This window comes from Talpa occidentalis, unplaced genomic scaffold (assembly GCF_014898055.3).
Source record: "Talpa occidentalis isolate TD23 unplaced genomic scaffold, MPIMG_talOcc4v2.1 talOcc4.6, whole genome shotgun sequence".
NCBI lineage: Eukaryota > Metazoa > Chordata > Mammalia > Eulipotyphla > Talpidae > Talpa > Talpa occidentalis.
In genome coordinates this window covers 92,304,433-92,324,425 of record NW_023604972.1, presented here as the reverse complement: position 1 = coordinate 92,324,425, position 19,993 = coordinate 92,304,433, and the positions used below count along the sequence as shown (strand labels likewise).

General features: G+C 41.8%; 2 protein-coding genes across 3 annotated transcripts in view; one reads left to right on the top strand and one right to left on the bottom strand.

Annotated features, from left to right (window-relative positions):
- WDR41 (WD repeat domain 41) overlaps positions 1 to 2,480 on the top strand; it is a 148,683-nt gene extending 146,203 nt beyond the window's left edge. The window contains exon 17 of one of the 2 annotated variants that reach the window (XM_054688005.1): positions 2,175 to 2,480. The gene's annotated coding sequence lies outside the window, so the exon portion shown is untranslated. The remainder of the gene's footprint in view (positions 1 to 2,174) is intronic. The other variant, XM_037529544.2, reaches the window with a different exon arrangement.
- PDE8B (phosphodiesterase 8B) overlaps positions 1 to 19,993 on the bottom strand; it is a 179,254-nt gene that overhangs the window by 25,339 nt on the left and 133,922 nt on the right. The window contains 2 exon segments of the mRNA XM_037529542.2: positions 118 to 195; positions 3,575 to 3,617. Coding sequence (XP_037385439.1) covers positions 118 to 195; positions 3,575 to 3,617 — 121 coding nt within the window.

The following is a 19,993-nucleotide window of genomic DNA, read 5'->3' as shown; positions in this document are numbered from 1 at the left end:
CCTAATGAAAAAGAAAAAGCTAGTTTAATGGAAATCCTGCTTCTTGTGGATTTGCATTGATCCGCTCTGTCACATTCTATGCTTTAAAAGGTAACAGAAATGTAAAAAACTTCTTACCATCACTGCCACGAGAAGATATCGATTTCACATCAATAGACTCTTTCCTCCTGTTCTTGTATCTGAATGAATGAGACTCTAAGGATTTCAGATTAGAAATGGAAAGTGATTAATTTCTGGCTTATTCACCAGTGAAGTTTTAACACATTTTCCACAGAAATCAAGGTTACCTTTTAAGCACTAAGATCAATTTAAGATATATTAAACCGCTTTCTGTACAAATCATCCAGGCTCAGAATGATTAGTCCTCTCATTTGTAAAACGATGTTCTTTTCTTTACATCACATGACATCATGGTCATGGGGCTTATCAGGGATCACATAGTTATATTAATAAAATATCTTTTTGAAAATAATAAAATTGAGGGGAAATTCTGAGGAGTTCATTTTAACCTAACGTAATACATAAGGGGGTGGGGAAGGTGATAATAGAGATATTTGGGGAAATAAACACCAGTGAAATTCATAACACAAAAAACTGAAGTTATTTGAGAAACTAATCAGTTTTAGGCCCATCTGAAATGTCAGATCGCTAGATGGTCTTCAGGTTCTCTTGAAGCTTTGATGGCAAATGTTGCATACTGAAAATCACAGGAAGGGAAGAAGAGAGAAAGCAGCTTTATTCTTCCATGGACTAAACTCTCACTTTGTCCCTATTTTTTCTGAGAGGAAAACACTTAAATTCAGTATGTCTTTGCAGACTTTGAATTTAACATTCAAAATCTGCTGTTACATTGATTCGAGATCTAAGCAAGCAGTGCATGCTACTACCAGTGATAGGCAGGGATAAAAATGTCAGAGCAGCCTGTGGGTTTCTGAAACATGATTTTCTAGGGCAGCTGCCTCTTGTGGGAATAACCTGGGAGCAAGGAGAAATTTAACCATATTACAGAATTGCTCCTTACTGTGCTAAGACAGGAGGCAGTCATGTAGAGTCCAGCAGAGGATGCATCTCCAATAAATGATCATATTCCAAGAAAGAAAGAAAGATGGAATAATGCTTAAGAAGTGACTGATGGTACCAAAAAAAAAAGTGCAAGAGAGTCTAGTGGTTAAGATCACCTGCTCCAGAGCCAAACTGCACAAACTCAGACCTCCACTGTGCCGTCTAGGAGCTCATGACCTCCAGAATGACTTCTCTTCTGTGTCTAGGCATCCACATTTGTAAAGTGGGGATAATTATTGTATCTCATTTATAGGTTGTTGTGAGATATAAACGAGTTACTTTATGGTTAGTACTTAGAACAGTGCCTGCTACATGGTAAGTAGGTTGTATGTTGGCTATGATTATTAATCACATCTCTTCATTTGCATATACACCTTTGTAGACACTTATGGGATCATAATGCTGTCCTACTACTTGCTGTTTCCACCTCATAATATAAAGGTCTTCGCTGCTCTTTTAGATCATTTTTAACCATTAATCTGAATTATATTTATGTAGCATGATGTGAAAAGCAGAACTACTACAAAGTTAACGTAAACACCACAGCCACAAAGCCTTACTGTAAATGGTCTAAGTTAAATATTTATCCTCCCTTTGCCTAATTTTTATTTTCCAAACTCTGCCTTAATACTTTTCCTGGCCTTGGCTATGTTTTAGCAGCTCTTTCAAAGAGACTCCTAGGGAGTGGTACTTAAAATGACACCCTTAGGATCATGTAGCATCTTCCAGGCCCTGAGAAACTATAGGAGCATTTGCAAGACATTTAGCCTGTTCAGGGACCTAAGAATCATATATATTCCTAGCATGTTGACCAAATAATAAATTTAACTTATTAAAGATTTAACATTAATTTCAAGATTAAAGAATACAGGGATTCCTCAAAATGTAAATTCTAAAAAAAATTAAACTAAGGAGGTTAGTTTTGTGGCTATGGCCCCAACTGGCTGGTTGAATCATTCATCTGAAATTATTCAGCTGGTAATGCTTATTCTTCCTGAATTTATCTCAGTTAAAATTCAGAGAATCCATAGCAATAGAAATTAAGAGTTCAGAGAAATTATTCTTCAACAAAAGCCTTTTAACTCAGGATTTGTTATTCTTTCTTTCAACAGATGCTTGTGGAATAAATTAAAACACCAGAGAAATGGGTAAAGCAGATTTAAATAACTGCAGTTAATGGCAGAAGGGATACAGTGTCACCAATTTAAAAAACCTCTTCCACTCACAGAGCATCTACCGTGCACCAGACATTGTGCTGCTGTGTACTTTATAGTAATCGTAGTAAGAAGTCATCACAGTTCTGAAAGCCTCACAGTACTATGTCCATTTTACTGAAGAGGAGATTTAAATTTGGAGAGATGACATAAATAACTAATAAATGATGGAATCTTTGCTTTCCCAGGCTTCAGTTTATCGGTAATCTGTGAGCATTTATTGAGAGTCTATTATGTAGAAGGTACTGGGATGGATATGAAAATGCTTTTTAACAGTTTCTGATATCCAAAACCTCAAAAGTTAGTGTTCTCACTGTGAATGTTACAAGAAATCGAAATATCAGCAAGGAAGTCTAAAGGGGAGGAGCGGGGAGAGAATGAGAGAGAATGAGAGAGAGAGAGAGAGAGAGAGAGAGAGAAAGAGAGCGAGAGAGAGAGAGAGAGAGAGAGAGAGAGAGAGAGAGAGAGAGAGTGCGCGCTCGCCCCCGCTGTCCTGCCTGCAGCCTGCCCAAGGGAGCGGGGAGGACGACACCCCAGGTCTGCTAGATATGCGTTTCCTCCTTCAATCCTTCTTTGATGGACATTGTAAAATAATTTGACAAATGAAGAAACTGAAGATCAGAAAGATCAAATGAAATCTTTCTGAGTAGCCTGAAAATAGGGCCCATCCTGGAATGGGGGAGAGGGACTAACTGAGTCACCTGGGGTCTGACCATGTCTCCGTGGCAGGAAAGCCACCGACAGGAGAGGACGTGTGGTGCATGCGCAGGAAGAACTGTCAGCCTCTAGTGGCCCTGTTTTTTCCCCTCTAATGAGCAGAGAATTCCAGACCTTTCTCCATGGAGAAGATATTAGGTCCAGCACCCTCATTTTATGTCCAAGGAAACCAAGGATCACATAGTGAGAGTCTGGCTTCAGGGATGAGGTGAGTAAATGGGGAGCTGAGGTGGTGACCCCCAGCACAGGCGCACCCACATCATTGCTGCTACAAAGAAAGGGAAGATGGACTATGGTTAGACAACGTTTCTCCACTGGATTTTGGGAGTGCTCTGCTTTATAGGTTCTATGTAATCCTCTAGTCACCAATAGAAAACCAGGAGAGGGAGGCTTTGGTGAATATGGCAGATGTGTATGAAGACTGAAAAAATAGTAAGGATTCTTTTTTCTTCTGCTTTTCTAACCTTGACACCCACACTCAGATTTTAGTAACGCAGGTTCTAGAGTTCTTCAGATCAACTTATACACTTGACCCCACAAATGCCTCCTGAATGTAAAAGAGTAAATTGAAGTATTCTCACCTGTCTGAGAATTGTCCCCTGAATCACGATGAACTTTGTGAAGCTAAAATTGATCAAACATTTGGTAAAACAAGAGAAAGAGATTATAAGTATGTAATTAACTACAGTTCCAGCCAAATGATTTCATTAAAAAGCTCTGAAGACGTCAAGAAAGCAAAGGTTGTACAGAGAATATGAACAGATGACAGATGTGCACCAGTGTGACCACCACAATGCTGCACTACAGTCAGACACACAGAGGACAGCTGAGCCCTGGAGCACCAGGGTGCCCAAGGGCTGCGCTTTGTCAGCAGCACATCTGACTCTTCTGTTGGCTGCTCTCAGGTTGACACGCTACAGAAATGCAGAAAGACAAAGGTGGTAACAAAGTTCAAGATTTTTATAAGGCTACTGAATAGTCTGTTTATGTTTCAGACATATTATACAATTTTTCTAGAAGTATAATCCGATTTTAAGTTTAGGATTGTTTAGAGCCTTTAAAAGTTCTTTAAAATGCTCCTCAATTACAGATAGTTTACAAAAATGTCTTTCACAATGAGATCTGAAAGACAGAGGCAGTTCAACACCCAGTTCTTTTCTCAAAATTTTTTGTGCTTACGCTCAACATCTATCTGTAATAATGAAGTCATGAACACTAGGAATTATGTGCATGTGTGTGGGTATTTATACTTCCTTTGGGATTCTGCATTTTCTGTGTTCATCATCGACTGAGATGCTGTTATTGTGGCACATCTAGTTCTATCTCACTTAGAATCACTGCTACTTTGCTGCTCAACTTGCAGTTGCTCAGACCATAAAACATTTGTAGCCACTCAATGAATAGGGTAAGTCAGCTTGCAAGAAAGACAGATGAGTGTATAGGACTGTCTATGAGGAAGATTAGCATGGTTTTAGCAACATCAACTGTAAAAACTCTTTACTGTCACATAAATATCAGATCCAGATAAAATGTTTGATTTTGTTTGACTGAATGATTGGAAAATCATCACATAAAGTTGAAGTGTTAAAATACAGGTTTTCTATTAATTACTCCGCTCGGCCCATCCCTCCCAATTACAGAATCCATGATCTTGCGCCCGGGTGAGACCCTGGTCTTCAGGTGACTGAGGGCTATGACTATCTCAACATTATGGGATCTTTTGATTGCTTCTGTGAACAACTGTCTTAATTTTTCCTTTGCAGATAAAGACCATTTATCTGCTCTCAAGGCACTGAGCACAGTGTCATTTTTTTGATACTATGCCGAATTCATACAACTTTTGCCTTTTAACTTGTTTTCTCAATCAGCTTCAGCTCAAAAGCAGGTGATTTTTAAATACTTACCCTTTCTCTGAATCTCAGTACCAGTCTCCTTTAGGAGCCAAGTCCCAGTGGTGCCCTAGATTATGCATAAAACCCTTTTTCTTGTCTTTTGTTTGCCCCTCAGGCCAGCTGATTGAACTGTGGTGCTCCTGAGACTAGACTCAGGCTTAGTGTGCTATCTACAAGGACTTGATGAAACCGAAGGTTAAGCAGAGGCACAGCCCAACCCTGCCTTGGGGACATAAACATGCCCTAGCTCCTGAGGCATTTTCTGAGCTGAACAAATGCATCTGCCTCAGTACTGCTGCCTCCTGAACTGGCTCATTGGTCTTCCATGGGCTCCCTGCTTCCAACAGTGGGAGCCTGGAGAAGGTCCTGGGTGGCCCTCACTTGTTTTACAAGTGGAGGTTCTGCAGGGCTGCGTCAACATCTGCCCCCAGGACACCATCTCTGGACTTATTTCAGGGTTCTCTGCAGCAGTAGCAGCACCTGAGGGCCTTCCACCCAGCACACCCACACCGCAGTGCTAGGTTTTCACTGCGGCTTCCCAACACAGGTTATTTTCTGAATACCCTCCTTTGCAACTAAAGAGTCACTTGAATGGAAAATTTCTTTCAGATTTAAATTTTTCTTCTTGGAGATTAGGCTTTGTGCTTTTGTTTTCTCAGGTGGGCAGCATTGTGTCTGAGGACTGTGGGACAAAAAGAGAGGAACTGCCTTTTTTCTGTGACAACAGCAGCTTACATGCTGGTTGTGTGCTAGCAGCTTCCCTGTGCAATCTCCTCACAACATCACCCTTTGAGAGGAAGGATCTTTTCCTTCCGACAGATGGGGAAGCTGAAGCTTCTAGGGCTGAAGGGCCTGCCTGAGCCGCACAGCCTCATGGCAGAGAGCAATTTCAAAAGGAGCTCCCTCTAACTCTAAACCCACTTCCTCTTGGTCACCTTTCTCTCCACAGCAAGGTCCCAGAAGGGAGGGCCCAGGCCCAGGCCTGTCAAACTGAAGCCAGTGTTCCCTGGTTCAGTGTAGGGCATCATTTGAAATACACTTTTCTTGAAATGTTTAAATCTCTGCTATTGATAGGCCTTGTCACACACATGATGAAGCAAAGAAAAGGGACCATAATTCAATATCCTGTGTCAGTCAATCTCTCTGGAGGGTATTGTTTCACTCTGCTTCCTCGTTCGTGAAAGAAAGCTTAACGTGTAGAGTATGTCCACACACAGGAAGTCTGGGATTTCTGACATCGTGTGTACTGGGGGAACTGACAGGCATTAGCACCGAGTTTCTATAATGTGAATACCCCTGGCGCTGGTCTGCTCTAGCCAGAGTCCAAAGCTGGGACTTCAAAACAAGTCCTTGGAAGCTGACAGCTTGTTCTGGGGGAAAAAAAATCATAATTTCAAATCTTTAATTACTTAAATGCTGTAGGTTCCCACAAATATTGCTGTCCTTATGCTAAATGTTTTGTTTACAAACACCTGATTGTTTGGCCCCAAGAAACACTCAAATTCTGGATTCGTGTATGTGTGTGCACGTGTGTGTGTGTGTGTGTGTGTGTACATGATTCTAAGGTCATTTGTTTGCTTGCCTCTTAAACAATCATTTAAAAATTTTATTTTCCCCCAAATCCACCAGAATGTCTAAGACGATGAATTTTGTCAAGGATATGGGATAACTTTCACATATTGTTGAGTATAAAATTGTACAAGCACTATCAAAAACGTTTGGCAGTGTCTTATAAAATTAAACATATACCTACCCTATGACCCAGCTCCTCAGCATCCAGTTCTACTCCTGACTATTAGCCTATGAAAGCGTACATTCGGGAAAAGACTTGTCTAAGATTGTTCAGAAACGCACAAAACTGGAAACAGCCCAGAGTCTATCAGCAAGAGAAATAAACTGTGGTAGGTTGTGGTAAAAGCAATAAAATACTACTCAGCATTAAAAAGGAAAAAATTACTGATACACACATTGTGGATGAATCGTAAAACATTATGATGAATAAAAGAAGCCAAACCCAAGAGCAAATATACTGTATGAAGTTCTAGAACAAGCAAAAGTAACCTGTGGTTAAGTAATTGAGTGTTACTTCTGGGGATGGAAATGGTGGGCTGGAGCAGGGGATACTGGCAAGGGGCATTTTGGAATGTGAAGTTCGGTATCTTGATTGGGTCTAGGTTACAGAGGTCTATGCATTTTTAAAAGTCAAGTAATATTATACTTAAAATTTGTGTATTTCATTGGATGAAACTTTCACCTAATAAAAGAAAAACCTGAAAATAAATATTAAACTTGTTAATAATATGTATGTTGAAGAGCCAAGGGTGAAATGAACTGACGTTTGCCACTTAGTTTGAAATCTATCAATATAATGGACCGATGAATGACTAGAGGGATAGATGTAAGATCAAGAGAAATTCTAATTGTAGCACCTACATCAGTAGTTACTTACAATTATGTGTGTATATTAACATTTTCATAATAAAATGCTGAGAAATTATATGTTCAACTGAGAAAATGGATTGACTAAAAATTGGAAGAAATATAATGTCAAATTCTGCTAAAAAAAAAAAAAAAGGCAAGATGAAGGAAACTGAGAACAGCTTGAAGCTGGGGGAGGCAAATGACATCCCATGGTGCCCAGGAGTTCTTACCCTGAGCCCAGATGTGACGATGATGCTTCAGTCATAACAAAGGAATTGTAGACAGCATCTGTCAATCTTAGAATTGTAAAGCTTACCTAGGTAACTATTTAAAACACTGATTTAATTGTATTGGTTGATTTTCTAAATTATGGTATTATAAATAAACATAAATCCCAGTATCTCTTTTGAAAGAAAAACACCAAGAAATGACTAAATGAAACTAACCCTCTTAACACATATGTTAAAATCAACCTTTTTAAAAAATGAAAATCATGAGCCTGCTTTAGCAAATAATAAGCGGTGAGGTCAGGGTCAGTACAATAACAACCAAGCAAGTAAATAAATACTAGCTACCTCCTTCCGCATTCATTTCACAATCATCATGGGAATGTGAACAGCATTTCAGGAAGTTTGAATATACTCTTGTCATTATTGAATGACAAGTCACAAAAAGCATAAATCATAATTAAAATCACCGGGTATCATGGTATGTAGACCTGGGGGTCGTCCTTGATGGTTTCATTTCTCTCATCCCCATGTCCAGTCCATCATCAAATCTTGTAAAATTTCCCTCTTAAATACCTCTGCACGACCCACGTCACTTCTTTCCATCGTCAGAGGATAAGCTACCGTCCGCCCTGATCTCAACTCTGCTGGACTCTACAATGCAATCCATTTCCAACTCTTCAGCTGGCATAATCATACAAAACTGTTCTTTTAATCCTGTCATTAAAACTCCACTTCCCACTGTTGTGGGTCAATCCATATGGCACCCTCATCACGAGGCTGTGCAGTGCGGCTTGATCCCTGCCGCTTTTCCCTGGGCTCTCAGCTTTCAGGGTACACTGGTCTCCTTTCTATCCAATTTTCCCAACTACCTGTAGGCCTTTTGTTTCTATGACTCCTCTAATTAGGAAGCGCCCCAATCCTTTCTTTTTTCCTTTTCCTATTTGTTCGCCAGATCTTAGCTGAAAGGTGACTTCCATAAGGGAGCCTCTCCAGGTATTTCCTGCCCACCCTAGTCCCTCATGCGGCCAAGTACTTCTGTCCCATGTTATGGAACAGACTTTTCCTTTAGTCCATTTATTATGGGTCACAATTTGTACTAATTTGATTATCCTTCTACCAAACTGAGTTGCATTTAAGCATGGGTTGTGTCTCATCTTAATACCTTTGTATATCCAGGGGTCACAGAGTACCTGGCACACAGAGCTCAATAAACATAAAACAAGCCCTCAGAGGACTGAGATTAAACCATGTTCTTTACAGCTTGTGGTAAGCACACTGTTATTACTGATTTGGCCATCTCACTGGTAAAATGTTTCACTGTAAAATACCAATAAGGAAGTTTTCTGTAAGACTTCCATAAAACTTTAAAGCAAAGCCAATAATGACTGAAAATGCATCTGTGTGCACTGAGAGTGCCAAATCTATGACAGGCAAAAGAACTGGTATGATGGTAAGAAATCAAGGCCATCAAATACCTAAATGCACCCTCATCTGTAGAATTTGTTCCCCACACCTCAGAGATTCTTTACTTTCTCATTCTATTCAATCAAGTAGCCAAAACAATAGATATTACTTTAAGAACAAGAAGACTGTTTACTAAAAATGGAGCTACCATACGACCCAGCAATCCCACTCCTAGGGATCTACCCAAAGGACACAAAAACATTGATTCAAAAGAACACCTGTACCTCTATGTTTATTGCAGCACTAGTTACAATAGGTAAAACCTGGAAACAACCCAAATGTCCAAAAATAGATGACTGGATCAAGGAGCTGTGGCATATACACACAATGGAATATTACTCAGCAATCAAAAAAGATAAACTCATGCCATTCGCAGCAATGTGGATGGAGCTAGAAGGGATTATGCTCAGTGAAATAAGCCCAAAGGAAAAAGAAAAATAGATAGTTTCACTTATAGCAGGAATATAGGGAAACCAAGTAAGACATCAGTGTAAAAAAATAGTAACAGTACAAAACACAATAAAGCAAAAACGGACAATTATAAATCAGAGACATCCTGCAGGGGAGGAGGAGGGAGAGGGATCAGAGGGAGGGAGGGAGGAGCACAGGGGACTGAGGTGATGGTGCACGGGTGCCTTGGTGAAGGACACTCTATGGGGACTATACCTGAGGGGGTGGGGGGGAAACAAATATTGCTTAAAAATGAACAATGATGTAAAAAAATAAAAAAAAGGATAAAAAAAAAAAAACCCAAAAAAAGCCTGCTCACACGCATGCACACAGGCGGAATGAAATGGGACGAGACTTTCGAAGTATTCTTGCTAATACAGTGGAGTGCTGGTTTTGAAGGGAGAAGATTTTGATCAAAGTTTTTAAACCCAAGCTTATATTGGTTGATTGCTTTTGTGTCTTCCCTACTCCAAATATAAGAAAAGGGGTAAAAACCTAGTGAACAGGAACAAAAAAAAAAAAAAAGCACCATTCTCCTAAGTCAACTTATTAAGCAATCTTTGTTTTAGGACTGAACAGTCTTGGTCAATAGCTTGACAAAAGAGCAAGCTTTCATTTTGTTACAAGACTGGCCGGTGATGAAGCACAGGATGAACACTGGATGAAGGGAGGGGATCATGGGAAACAGGGTTCTTTTGAGACCCCCCCTTCATTTACATGTAATGAGAATGGCTGTGTGAGTGGTGTAATAGAGAACTGCTTTGATCATCTCTCTTTACTGAGAATACTTTGATAAATATTTCCCTGAATGGTTAGAGGGCCTGATGCATAGATCAAATATGTTATCTGTCTGCTTTCTTTTCAAAGCTACCTGCAGGTACACTTCTCAAAATACTCTCCCCAAAAGCAAACAAACATCAAACCGTGTTGCCCCAAACACTGGAAACACTGGAATGAAACACCTCACGGAACACTCTGGATTCCTGTCCTCAGCCATCACTTCTACATGGCTCTTAGGGCCACAGCCCAGCTGGTGTCAATGTTTTCACGTGTTCGGAGTGTAGGTTCTTAAAATACTGTAGCACCAAGACAGAGGAGCAATTCACATCAGTAAGTCTTGAGTCTAATGGGCTCAGCACATCCTTTCTCCCCCTTTAATCTTGATGGTAATTTAAAATGTTACTTATATCAAAGCAACATGAGTTGGTTTGATATAAAGGAAAAGGCACATGAATTTTAAAGATTATACAAGATAAAAAGAGAAAAATCCCAGGCTGTTTATGCTCCCCCCATACCCCACCCCACCACCCACCACCCCAGGCACCTGTTATTTGCTGTGCGCCAGACAAACATGGGTTTACCCTCCTCCATGGTTACGTATTTTCATATGAAAGTTTAAGCATCCTCTTCCGTGCAATCCCAGATCTAGCATTTTCAGTTATCACTAGAATCCCTGGTCAAAATTCCTCTTATCTCAGTGCTTCTGACCACTGGCCTTACATTCAACCTTCATTTGCCAAGCCTGTGAGAAGTACTCTCATTATGCAGCCCAGTGATAATCATTTTCACATCTTTATCAAATGGAAAAACACATCACACAAGCTTAAATGCCTTATCTTTTCTCCCTTGTGCAATTTTTGAATGACTTTCAAATACCTACACTGTAAGAACCACTTTGCTTCATTCCTGGAAAACACTGAGTTTTCTAATTTATAAATATAATTGTGGGTCTCAAACTTCAGCATGAATCAGGATCACTTGAAGGGCTCACTGAATAGGCCGTTGAGCCTCACCCCCAAACTTCTGATTCACTAGGTCCAGGTGGGGCCTAGAATATGGATCTCTAACGAGTTCCCAAGTGAGACAGAGGCTGCAGGTGTGCGGACCTGGCTGTTTGAAGGAAGCCTCCTACCAGCTGTGCCAGGGCTCAGGCTCACTGCAGGCTACTGCTTCAGAACCCACATTTCCCAATTAGTTTCCCATTTCCACAACTTCCCATTTAATCTCCTGAGGATCGATGACCCACACTACAGTTTGAGAAACACCAAGTGGGAAGATCAGAGGCCTGCCTACAGATCTTTTGATCTCTACTTCTAGTTGTGTAAACCGAGTTGTGTAAAACTTATGGGCACCTCTGATCCTATCTCCTTCTGGGGGAGTGGGGACCAATGTCTACCTTTTAGGATCTAAGAGGATGAAATGACGTCATGTGTGCAAAACCCCCATCCCAGCAGCTCTTGTAGGGTAAAGAAAATGTCAGGCTTTTCTGCCCTTCCGCCATCAGGATAGATGATGGATCCTTGTCCTGAATGCATGCCTGATGGTGGGCACCTGGAATAGGGTGTGGGCATAGGTAGATGGGATTCAGCTGAGCTAAGACTGTGCTTTTTTAAGGGCGGCGTCAAGGGGACGCCAGAAGCAGGAGCAGTGGCAGCAGGAGCAGCAGTAGAAGCCGAAGAGAAGCCGAGATCACCAGAGAGCCCAGATAGAGTGAAGACTTGCTGGGGGCTGGGAGGCCTCCTAGCCCCCCAGCCAGCACCCCTGCCTGCCATATGCCTGGTGAACCCCAATAAAAGACCTGCAGAAAAGCCACTGAGGACTCTGACTCCTCCTTTACCCGGTCTGCATGGGATCAGAAAACCTGCACCTGTGCCCAGTCCTGCCTTTACACTCTCCAACTGGTCTTTATATAGGAATCACTTGGAGAGCTGTGTGCATGCTCCCCTCTGCCCCCTAGTCTGGTTTGGGGTCTAAGAATTTTCATATCTTTTGATAACAAGTTCCCCATGTTTTAAGAACCACTGGCCAAGCTCCTAGTAGGTGCCCAGGTAATGCTAGTTCCCTTGCCCCGCTTTCACAGATGTACTCTGTTGAGAATCTATACTGCTCGCTACTTCAGGACTGATTTTAGTTTATAGACGTCATTTTCCATAGGGCACACGTGAAGCATCTGTGGTGCGGCCCATGAAGTGCCTTACACGCAGCAGCACATTTCTGCTTCACTTTTATGCAGCCATTCCTCTAGCCTGTGTGTCTCTCTGCTACTGACCAACAAAGAGAAATATAAATCGCTTCAGAAAGCAATTTCCTTTTGTTTAAACTGTCTTGTTCTTAAAGAATTGTCAATGACTGGTTCTTCAAAACAGGGCAGGGAAGAGCACAAGGGACTATGGTGATGGTGCACGGGTGAAGTGGTGGTAGGAATTTTATGGGGGCTATGCCTGAGAGGATAAAGCATACATTGTACAAAAAGAAAGAATGATGTAAAAAATATATATAAAACCGACAACAACAAAAAAGAACTGTCAATGACTGATGGCACTTCCGTGAAACACTTATGCATAAACTCACATACCTGCTTGTTTATGCCATGAGAATGACGAAATTGCAAAGATCTAACATTTTCCCACTCAGGTTACACTAGCACTCAACAGAGAGTCATTAAACTACTTAATGACACCAAGGCTTCATTTGCACTCCGATTAGCATAAGACAGAAGCAATCAGCAGGACCTTTGCCTAATAAATCAGGCCTTTTAAAATCTAATGCAGAGGTGGATATAGCACAAAGGAAAAATTAGTAATAACCAGAGGACAGAAGAGTAAAAAAGCTTTATCATTGTGTGTCCTGAGATTCTGAAAATGATGTTCACTAGAATATTTGCTTACATTTTGTGAACAATCACCCTCAGGAGAAAAAGATTTCTTATTTTTTAATTCAACTCAAGAAACATTTAGAAATATTTAATGGGCCTGTGGTCAAAGATGATTAGGACCTACTTTCGGCTCTCAAGGGATTTACTGTCTACAGAGGACAAAAAAGCAAGTGCTGTCACATGAATTTGTTCTTTAAGTGTTTGTTGAGCATATACTATGTGACAGGCAATGTTCTAGGTGCTATGGATGTGACAGAGAACAAGATACTCTTGGGAAGCTGGGTCAGGAGTACCAAAGACAGCATTCCCATAGAGATGGAATGCCCAGGGGCTGAAAGGTAAGTTCAGGGCTTTCCAAGACATGACACTAAATAACCTTGAATCAGGTGTTTGCTCTTCAATGGTTTTCCAACCCTTCTGAATATATCTTTGTCAAGGAGAAAGCCTCAGGTTGGTTCTGTCCAGGAGTCTTTAACACCACTTTCCAAGGAAAGAGGGCTCAGTCTAAGGAGATTAAGTCAACAATAGTGGCTATCTAGAATTCAGTAACATTGTGGATTTCTATTATATCTATATTTACTGTTATGTTCTACACAGTAATAGTGATTACTATGGTGATATAAAAAATGACTACATTGTTGAAAGAAATAGAAGACAAAAAGAAATGGAAAGATATTTTGTGCTCATGATTTGTTAAAATGGCTTTATAACCTAAGGCAATATTCAACGCAAACAGATTCAATGCAACCCCCCTCAAAATCCCATTGGCATTATTCACAGAAATAGAACAAGAGGATCACAAAACTTATGTGGAACTACAAAGACCCTGAAGAGAAATAAATAAGCCTGACAAAAAAGAGCAACAGATGTATTATACTCCCAGACTTCAAACTATACTACAAAGCAGTAATATTCAAAACAACATGTTATTGGAATGAAAATAGGCACACAGATCAAAGATCAGAAGTTAGAGCCCAGAAATAAACCCACACTTATGAGGACAGTTAATCTACAACAAAAAAAGGCTCAGATCATACAATAGAGCAAGCAGAGTCTCTTCAGTAAAAGGTGTTGGGAAGACTGGACAGCTACAAGCAAAAGAGTAAAATCAGACCACTACCAAACACCATGCACAAATATTAATTCAAAACAGGTTAAAAAAAAACACAGGTGATACACTTGTGAACATCAGTCTTTGAGGACTCAAGCAAGTTCAATGGTAAGGAAAACAAAAGCAAAAGTAAATAAATAGGATTACATCAACCTAAAAAGCTGCTGCACAGCAAAAGAAACTATCAACAAAATGAAATGACACTGTACTGAATGGGAGATGATATCTGCATATCATATATTAGAAAAGGAGTTAATATCTAAGATATATAAATAACTTATAAAAAAAACACCTCAACCAAAACATGGGCAGAAGTTTTGAATAACACTTTTCCAAAGAAAACATACAGATTGCCACATGAAAAAATATGTTCATCATCACTGATTATTATGGAAATGCAAATGAAAACATAATGAGATACCATCTCACCTCTGAGAATGGCTCACATCAAAACACTGGGAACAATAGCGTATTATTGATGGGAATGAAATTGGTGTAGCCAGTTTGGAAAATAGCATGAGGGTTCCTCAAAAAATTAAAAAGTAAAACTGTTTTATGACCTAGTAATGCTTCTAGGTACCTATTTCAAGAATATGAAATCACAAATTTGAAAAGATAGAAGCTATATTCATTGTAGCCCTATGTATAATACCCAGGATATGGAAATAACCTAACTGTCCACTGACATTTAGATGATGGTGAAAGATGTGGTATACATATGTATACATACACACATATATATACACACACATAGATACATACATACTGTGGACCTCTACTCAGTTATTAAAAAGATAAAAGAAATCCTGCCATGTGAACAACATGGATGGATCTAGCAGATATTATGCTTATTGAAATAAGTCAACAGAGAAAGACAAACACATGATTTCACTTATATGTGGCATATAGAGAAACCAAACAAATGCTTAACTAAATACAGCAAAACTAAAAGTGACTCCTTCTAATGAAAAATATTAGACATAAATAGGTGAGGCGGCGCCTGGATGTGGAAGCAATGAAGCCCCAGGCATGACTGAAGTCTAGGAAAACAGTCAAACTACAAGCCCATCCAGCCCCCTGGCTTCAGGGAAGGAGTCACGCCTGCTGGGAGGATCAGGCTCTGTGGAGGAGACTGAAATGACATGCAGGGCTTTGGGTTGTGGGAAGCAGCATTTTTTTTTTATGTTTAATGTATTTTATTTAACTCTTACATCATTTTTCGTTTTTACACAATGTATGCATTTTCATTTTGGTTATATTCCCCATACAATTGTACCCCCCTTATTTTGACCCTAATCCCTCCTCTTCACCCCTCTCCCCCGTAGGAAAAAGACTAATTATAATAAAGAAAAAATGAAAATCAACAAGCAACTATAAACCAGGGAAGCAGCATGTTTTCTTGATGACAAGGACTCAATTACTCTTGGCTTGACACTGATCACACGGGGTCCAGGGAGCAGCCAGAAATGTTGCAGGGGTTACCTACAGAAGACTTTCTTTCAACTACCTCAGGAAATGGAAAACAGGCAAAGCACAGCGGTCTTAGCTGAACAGTAGGTGGGGGTGGAGGTCTAGATCCCCTCATCCTTGGCGCCTTCCTTCTTCTGAGGAAGCTGAGGACTGAAAACAGATTTAGAGGGAGGCTGATTTTAGAGCTGGGTAATGTGATACTCAGTGGGCTGCCACTGGTGAGGGGCGGCACTGCTGCCACGGGGAGGGGGTGCTGGTGCAGTCATACTCACCAGCTGGCAGCAAGCAGACCTGGCGCGGGCCAGTCTCCTGGGTTTAATCTCCTTGTGTGTGAGAAGATCGGGTCCGTGCACAGACAGTGTCTGGGGAGGTTCCGAGCAACCACTGTTCTGTTTCTCAGTGAGGCCCCCTGCACAGCCCTGCCCTGTCCACCCGCCTTTCTTCTACGTGGCGCTCTCCAATGCTGCCGCCCTTTCTGGTCCTAGGTGGCCAGTGTTGAGGGCTGATGCCACCTGCCAGGAAATACTAGCTAATGAGACCACTAACCTAATTTGGCCTGGAAATGGACCCCGAGAACGAAGGCACAGAGGAATATTAAACAATACTCCTCTGTGCTGAAAAGATGGATGAATCAAGCAACATTCATAATTTTTGGAAAGAATACAAATCCCATGCTGCCTGGGCAGATTTTTTTTCCTTCCAGACATAATAAAAATGTCATTCAAGCTAAACAGAAGGATCACTACTAGAAGACTGGACTTGAAGCCTTCACATCAGTAAAGGCCAGCAGTGGAGTTTTGCAATGACAGGCCAGCCCTTGGAGCGTGTTGCAGGAAGATTTAATTTTCTAGGGTGGCCTGACTGATGGAAGGGAGATAGGAACAGATGGCATCAAATACATTCTCATTTTAAACAAAGAGATGGGGTTTCAGTTCCTCTATGCCCGCTTTTCAGTCTTACAGACAGGTGCTATTATGCTGAAGATGTACCAGAAACACATCTGAAGCTCCTGTCTGAAAGCAGCTGGAGACCCAAGTAGATTTAGAATTCAAATGCTTTTTTAATCAGTGTTTTAGTCCTGTCCCTAACAGAATGTTTGGGATCATTCAAATTGTTTCACCTGTCTAACCTGACCCTCCCTGTTAGGGCTACACATGTGAAACCTTCACCAGAAGGTTCTTGAAGCAGCACCCACACTCTTGGGTCCTCCTGCCACTAACCCATGACACCAGGGAGGGTCTGTTTCAGAAGAGAAGCAATTAGTGCAAGCAAGCCCAGGGGGCTGTTCACCGCCCCCAACCCCAGCAAGCTGTCAGGAGAGGGTCCTAGAGGTACCCTCTCCAGCAGTCACCTGGGCAACAGCGCAGCCTCTCAGTCATCATGGATATGGCTCTGATGTGAAAGTTTCCTGGGAAGGAAACTGCTCTGTTTCAGTGTTTAAAAATCCACATTAATAAAGCAATTTATTTTCCTAGAGTCAAAGTATGTATGCATGGAGGGGCCTGTCCAGTTCAGTCCTCAGTTAGCCGAGACACTCACTGACCTGCCACAGAGAGAGGCCACTGAAGCCAAGTGGCAGGGAGTTTGTCCAAGGGCACAGAGCCGCAGAGACGGGGTCAAGGACCAGGTTAGTGCTGCCTTCTCATCAACCTTCAGTGCTCGGAAATGGCAAGTACTTGGATAAATACTAGAGAAAATGTTATTTTAATTTCTTGAAAACAGATGTTTTTAAAGCAGAAATCCTAACACTGTCTTGTGGCATTTAAAATGCAAATAGCTGTAATATATATGAAAATGATAGCACAAGGGATTGGACAGGAAGGTGGCATAGGACTGCAAGCGTGGGAAGGCTCCTGTTTCACATGAATCGGTACAAAAGCAGGTTAAGGAGACTCTGGAGAGTTAAGGATGTACCTGGCAATCCCTAAAACAACCATTAAAAACAATTTTGAAAAAGAAGGCTAGATGCAAAGTACCTCATTTTAAACCTATTATAAAGCTACAGTAGTCACAACAGCACTGAGACAGACAAGGAGATGAATGAACAAACAGAGTCTAATAAAAGAATCACACATACATGTCAACTGATTTTTGCCAAAGGTGCAAAGGCAATTCAGTTGAGACAGGACAGTCTTCTGTCACAAAATAATTAATCATAAATACTGTTATATTACATTTCATAATCTCCGGATAGTGTCATTTTGGAACGCTAAATTCCTTTCAACTCTATATACTAAGCCGTCGTCAGCTTCTGGATCACTTCGGCCCTGCACACACTTGTCCTTCTTGCTTCTCTGGTCCCACAGAGGCTTCCATTGAGTGCCCTGGCACCTCCTTCCCACCTCTGAATTGATGGGTGTCGACAATCCTTGACGCTCATGCGGAGTCATTCTTTGCTCTCCTTTCTGTCTCACCCCCTCCATATCTCACTCGGCAAAAAATCTCGTTCACTCTTTTGATGGGAAGAACTCCCATGCCCATCACTGCTTTCTCACCAGTCTGTAAGATGGCATCTCCCCCACCCCAGGCTTTCCTTCTGTTTGCATCGATCTGAATACTGTCTATTCGCTTCCATACAGCCAGAATAGAAGAGAGGGGGTCCTATTCCTCTGCGTAGCTCGCCAAGTACCTTTCAGTGATTAGCTGAAAAGATATGATGCTGGTGACTACAGCATGAGTCATTTCAGATACCCTAATTTAGTCTCAACTTCTTAGTCATCTACTTTGCACGATGGAAGAGGCTTCAAGGAAGGAGGAGTCAGGGGTGGTAGACACTGAACACTGCTAGGATGGGTGACACAAGCGTGGGTGATGAGGACAGACCCTGACCAAGTGCTGGGCTGCATCACCCAGCCAGTGAGCACAACAGGAGCCCCAAAAGGACAGAGGTCTCTGTGAGGGGACATTCAGCAGGGGGAATGAGGCTCCAGATCTATTCTGAATATAGATCTGGGACTAAGGAACCAGGTCTGGAAAGGGCACACAGGAGCTGAGCCTTCTAGAATGGAGGCTGCACAGGGGGCCATGTCACAGGAGTGAGGGGCCAAGTGTCTGGCGTCAAGAGACCCTAAGTTACCTGGACAGACCTTATAGGCATCAGGGGAAGAGTGGAGGTTCTTAAGATGGAAATAAAGGAACCAAGGACATGTTGGGGAGATAAATCAGGCAGGGGTACTGGATGGGCTGGGAGACGAGAACCTTTATCTCAGTGATTTTGGAGAACATGAAGGGGTCCTGAGGAGGAAAAGAAATGGAATCTGAAGGGCCAGACACAAAACTGTACTTTCTTCTCTAAATGGCCTTGCCAGTGCCCTTACCCAGAACAAGATACTAAAGATCAAGATTTCTCCAGGAATCAAATTATTTTCACACTTGGAGAACCATATCCTCCCGTGGGGAAATATTAGTCACAAAGGCCACACCAGCCTCCTTGGCCCCGGTCCATGAGCGCGAGTGACAACCATACTCCAGAGATGGAGGGGACAGCTGTTCATGCGTGAGAACAAGTGTGAGTTGTTTGTGCAAAGATGCACAAACAATGCACCTAGACTTGTGACTCATGTTGTTAAAACTTAGGAAAACCTAGAAATCCCAGGCTACTAGCTGGCATTTCCAGAACCAAAGGTCAGGTCACTGCCAACAAGACTACTGGAAGTGTGCTTGGGGCCTGTGATGAGTTCAACCACAAGAGGGGGTAGCCCTTCTCCACACGGGACCATGCACCCCAGCTCTGCACCACTGACCCAAAAGGAATGTGAACTGCCTCCCAGAAAGTAAATCAAAACGCTGGCTCACCTTCAGCAGCTGAGCACGGAAGAGAGTTATTCTGTACAAAATGAGGCAAGATTTCCCCCCTTTATCCCACTGCTTTTTATGTGAAGACACTTGTTTCGTGTTCCCTTGGGAAACCGACTTTTAACATTCCCTCTTCTTTTAAGTTATAAGCAGCAGAGAACATGGTCTAAAAAGAAGTTTTGGAAGGTCTTCTCCCCCAGCAGTTTTACCCTCCTGCTCCACCAGAAGCTGATGGGGTCACAGCTAGGGACGGCTTGGACCCCCAAGGTCACCAGGAGCTTGGGGGGGGTGAGGGGCAGGGGCTGACTTTGCATCCTCCACTCACACAGCTGTCCTGACTGGATGCCCTGAACTGAAGGTCCCTTGCCTGCACAAGGGGACTGCCAGCCCCGAGCAAGGCTAGAGCCCCAAAGCTCCCAACACTTTTAATGAGATATTTTAATGATGTAACAGATTTCATACCACTTTAAAGTCCTAATGCAGAAAGCAACTTTGCAGCCACTGCCTGAGCC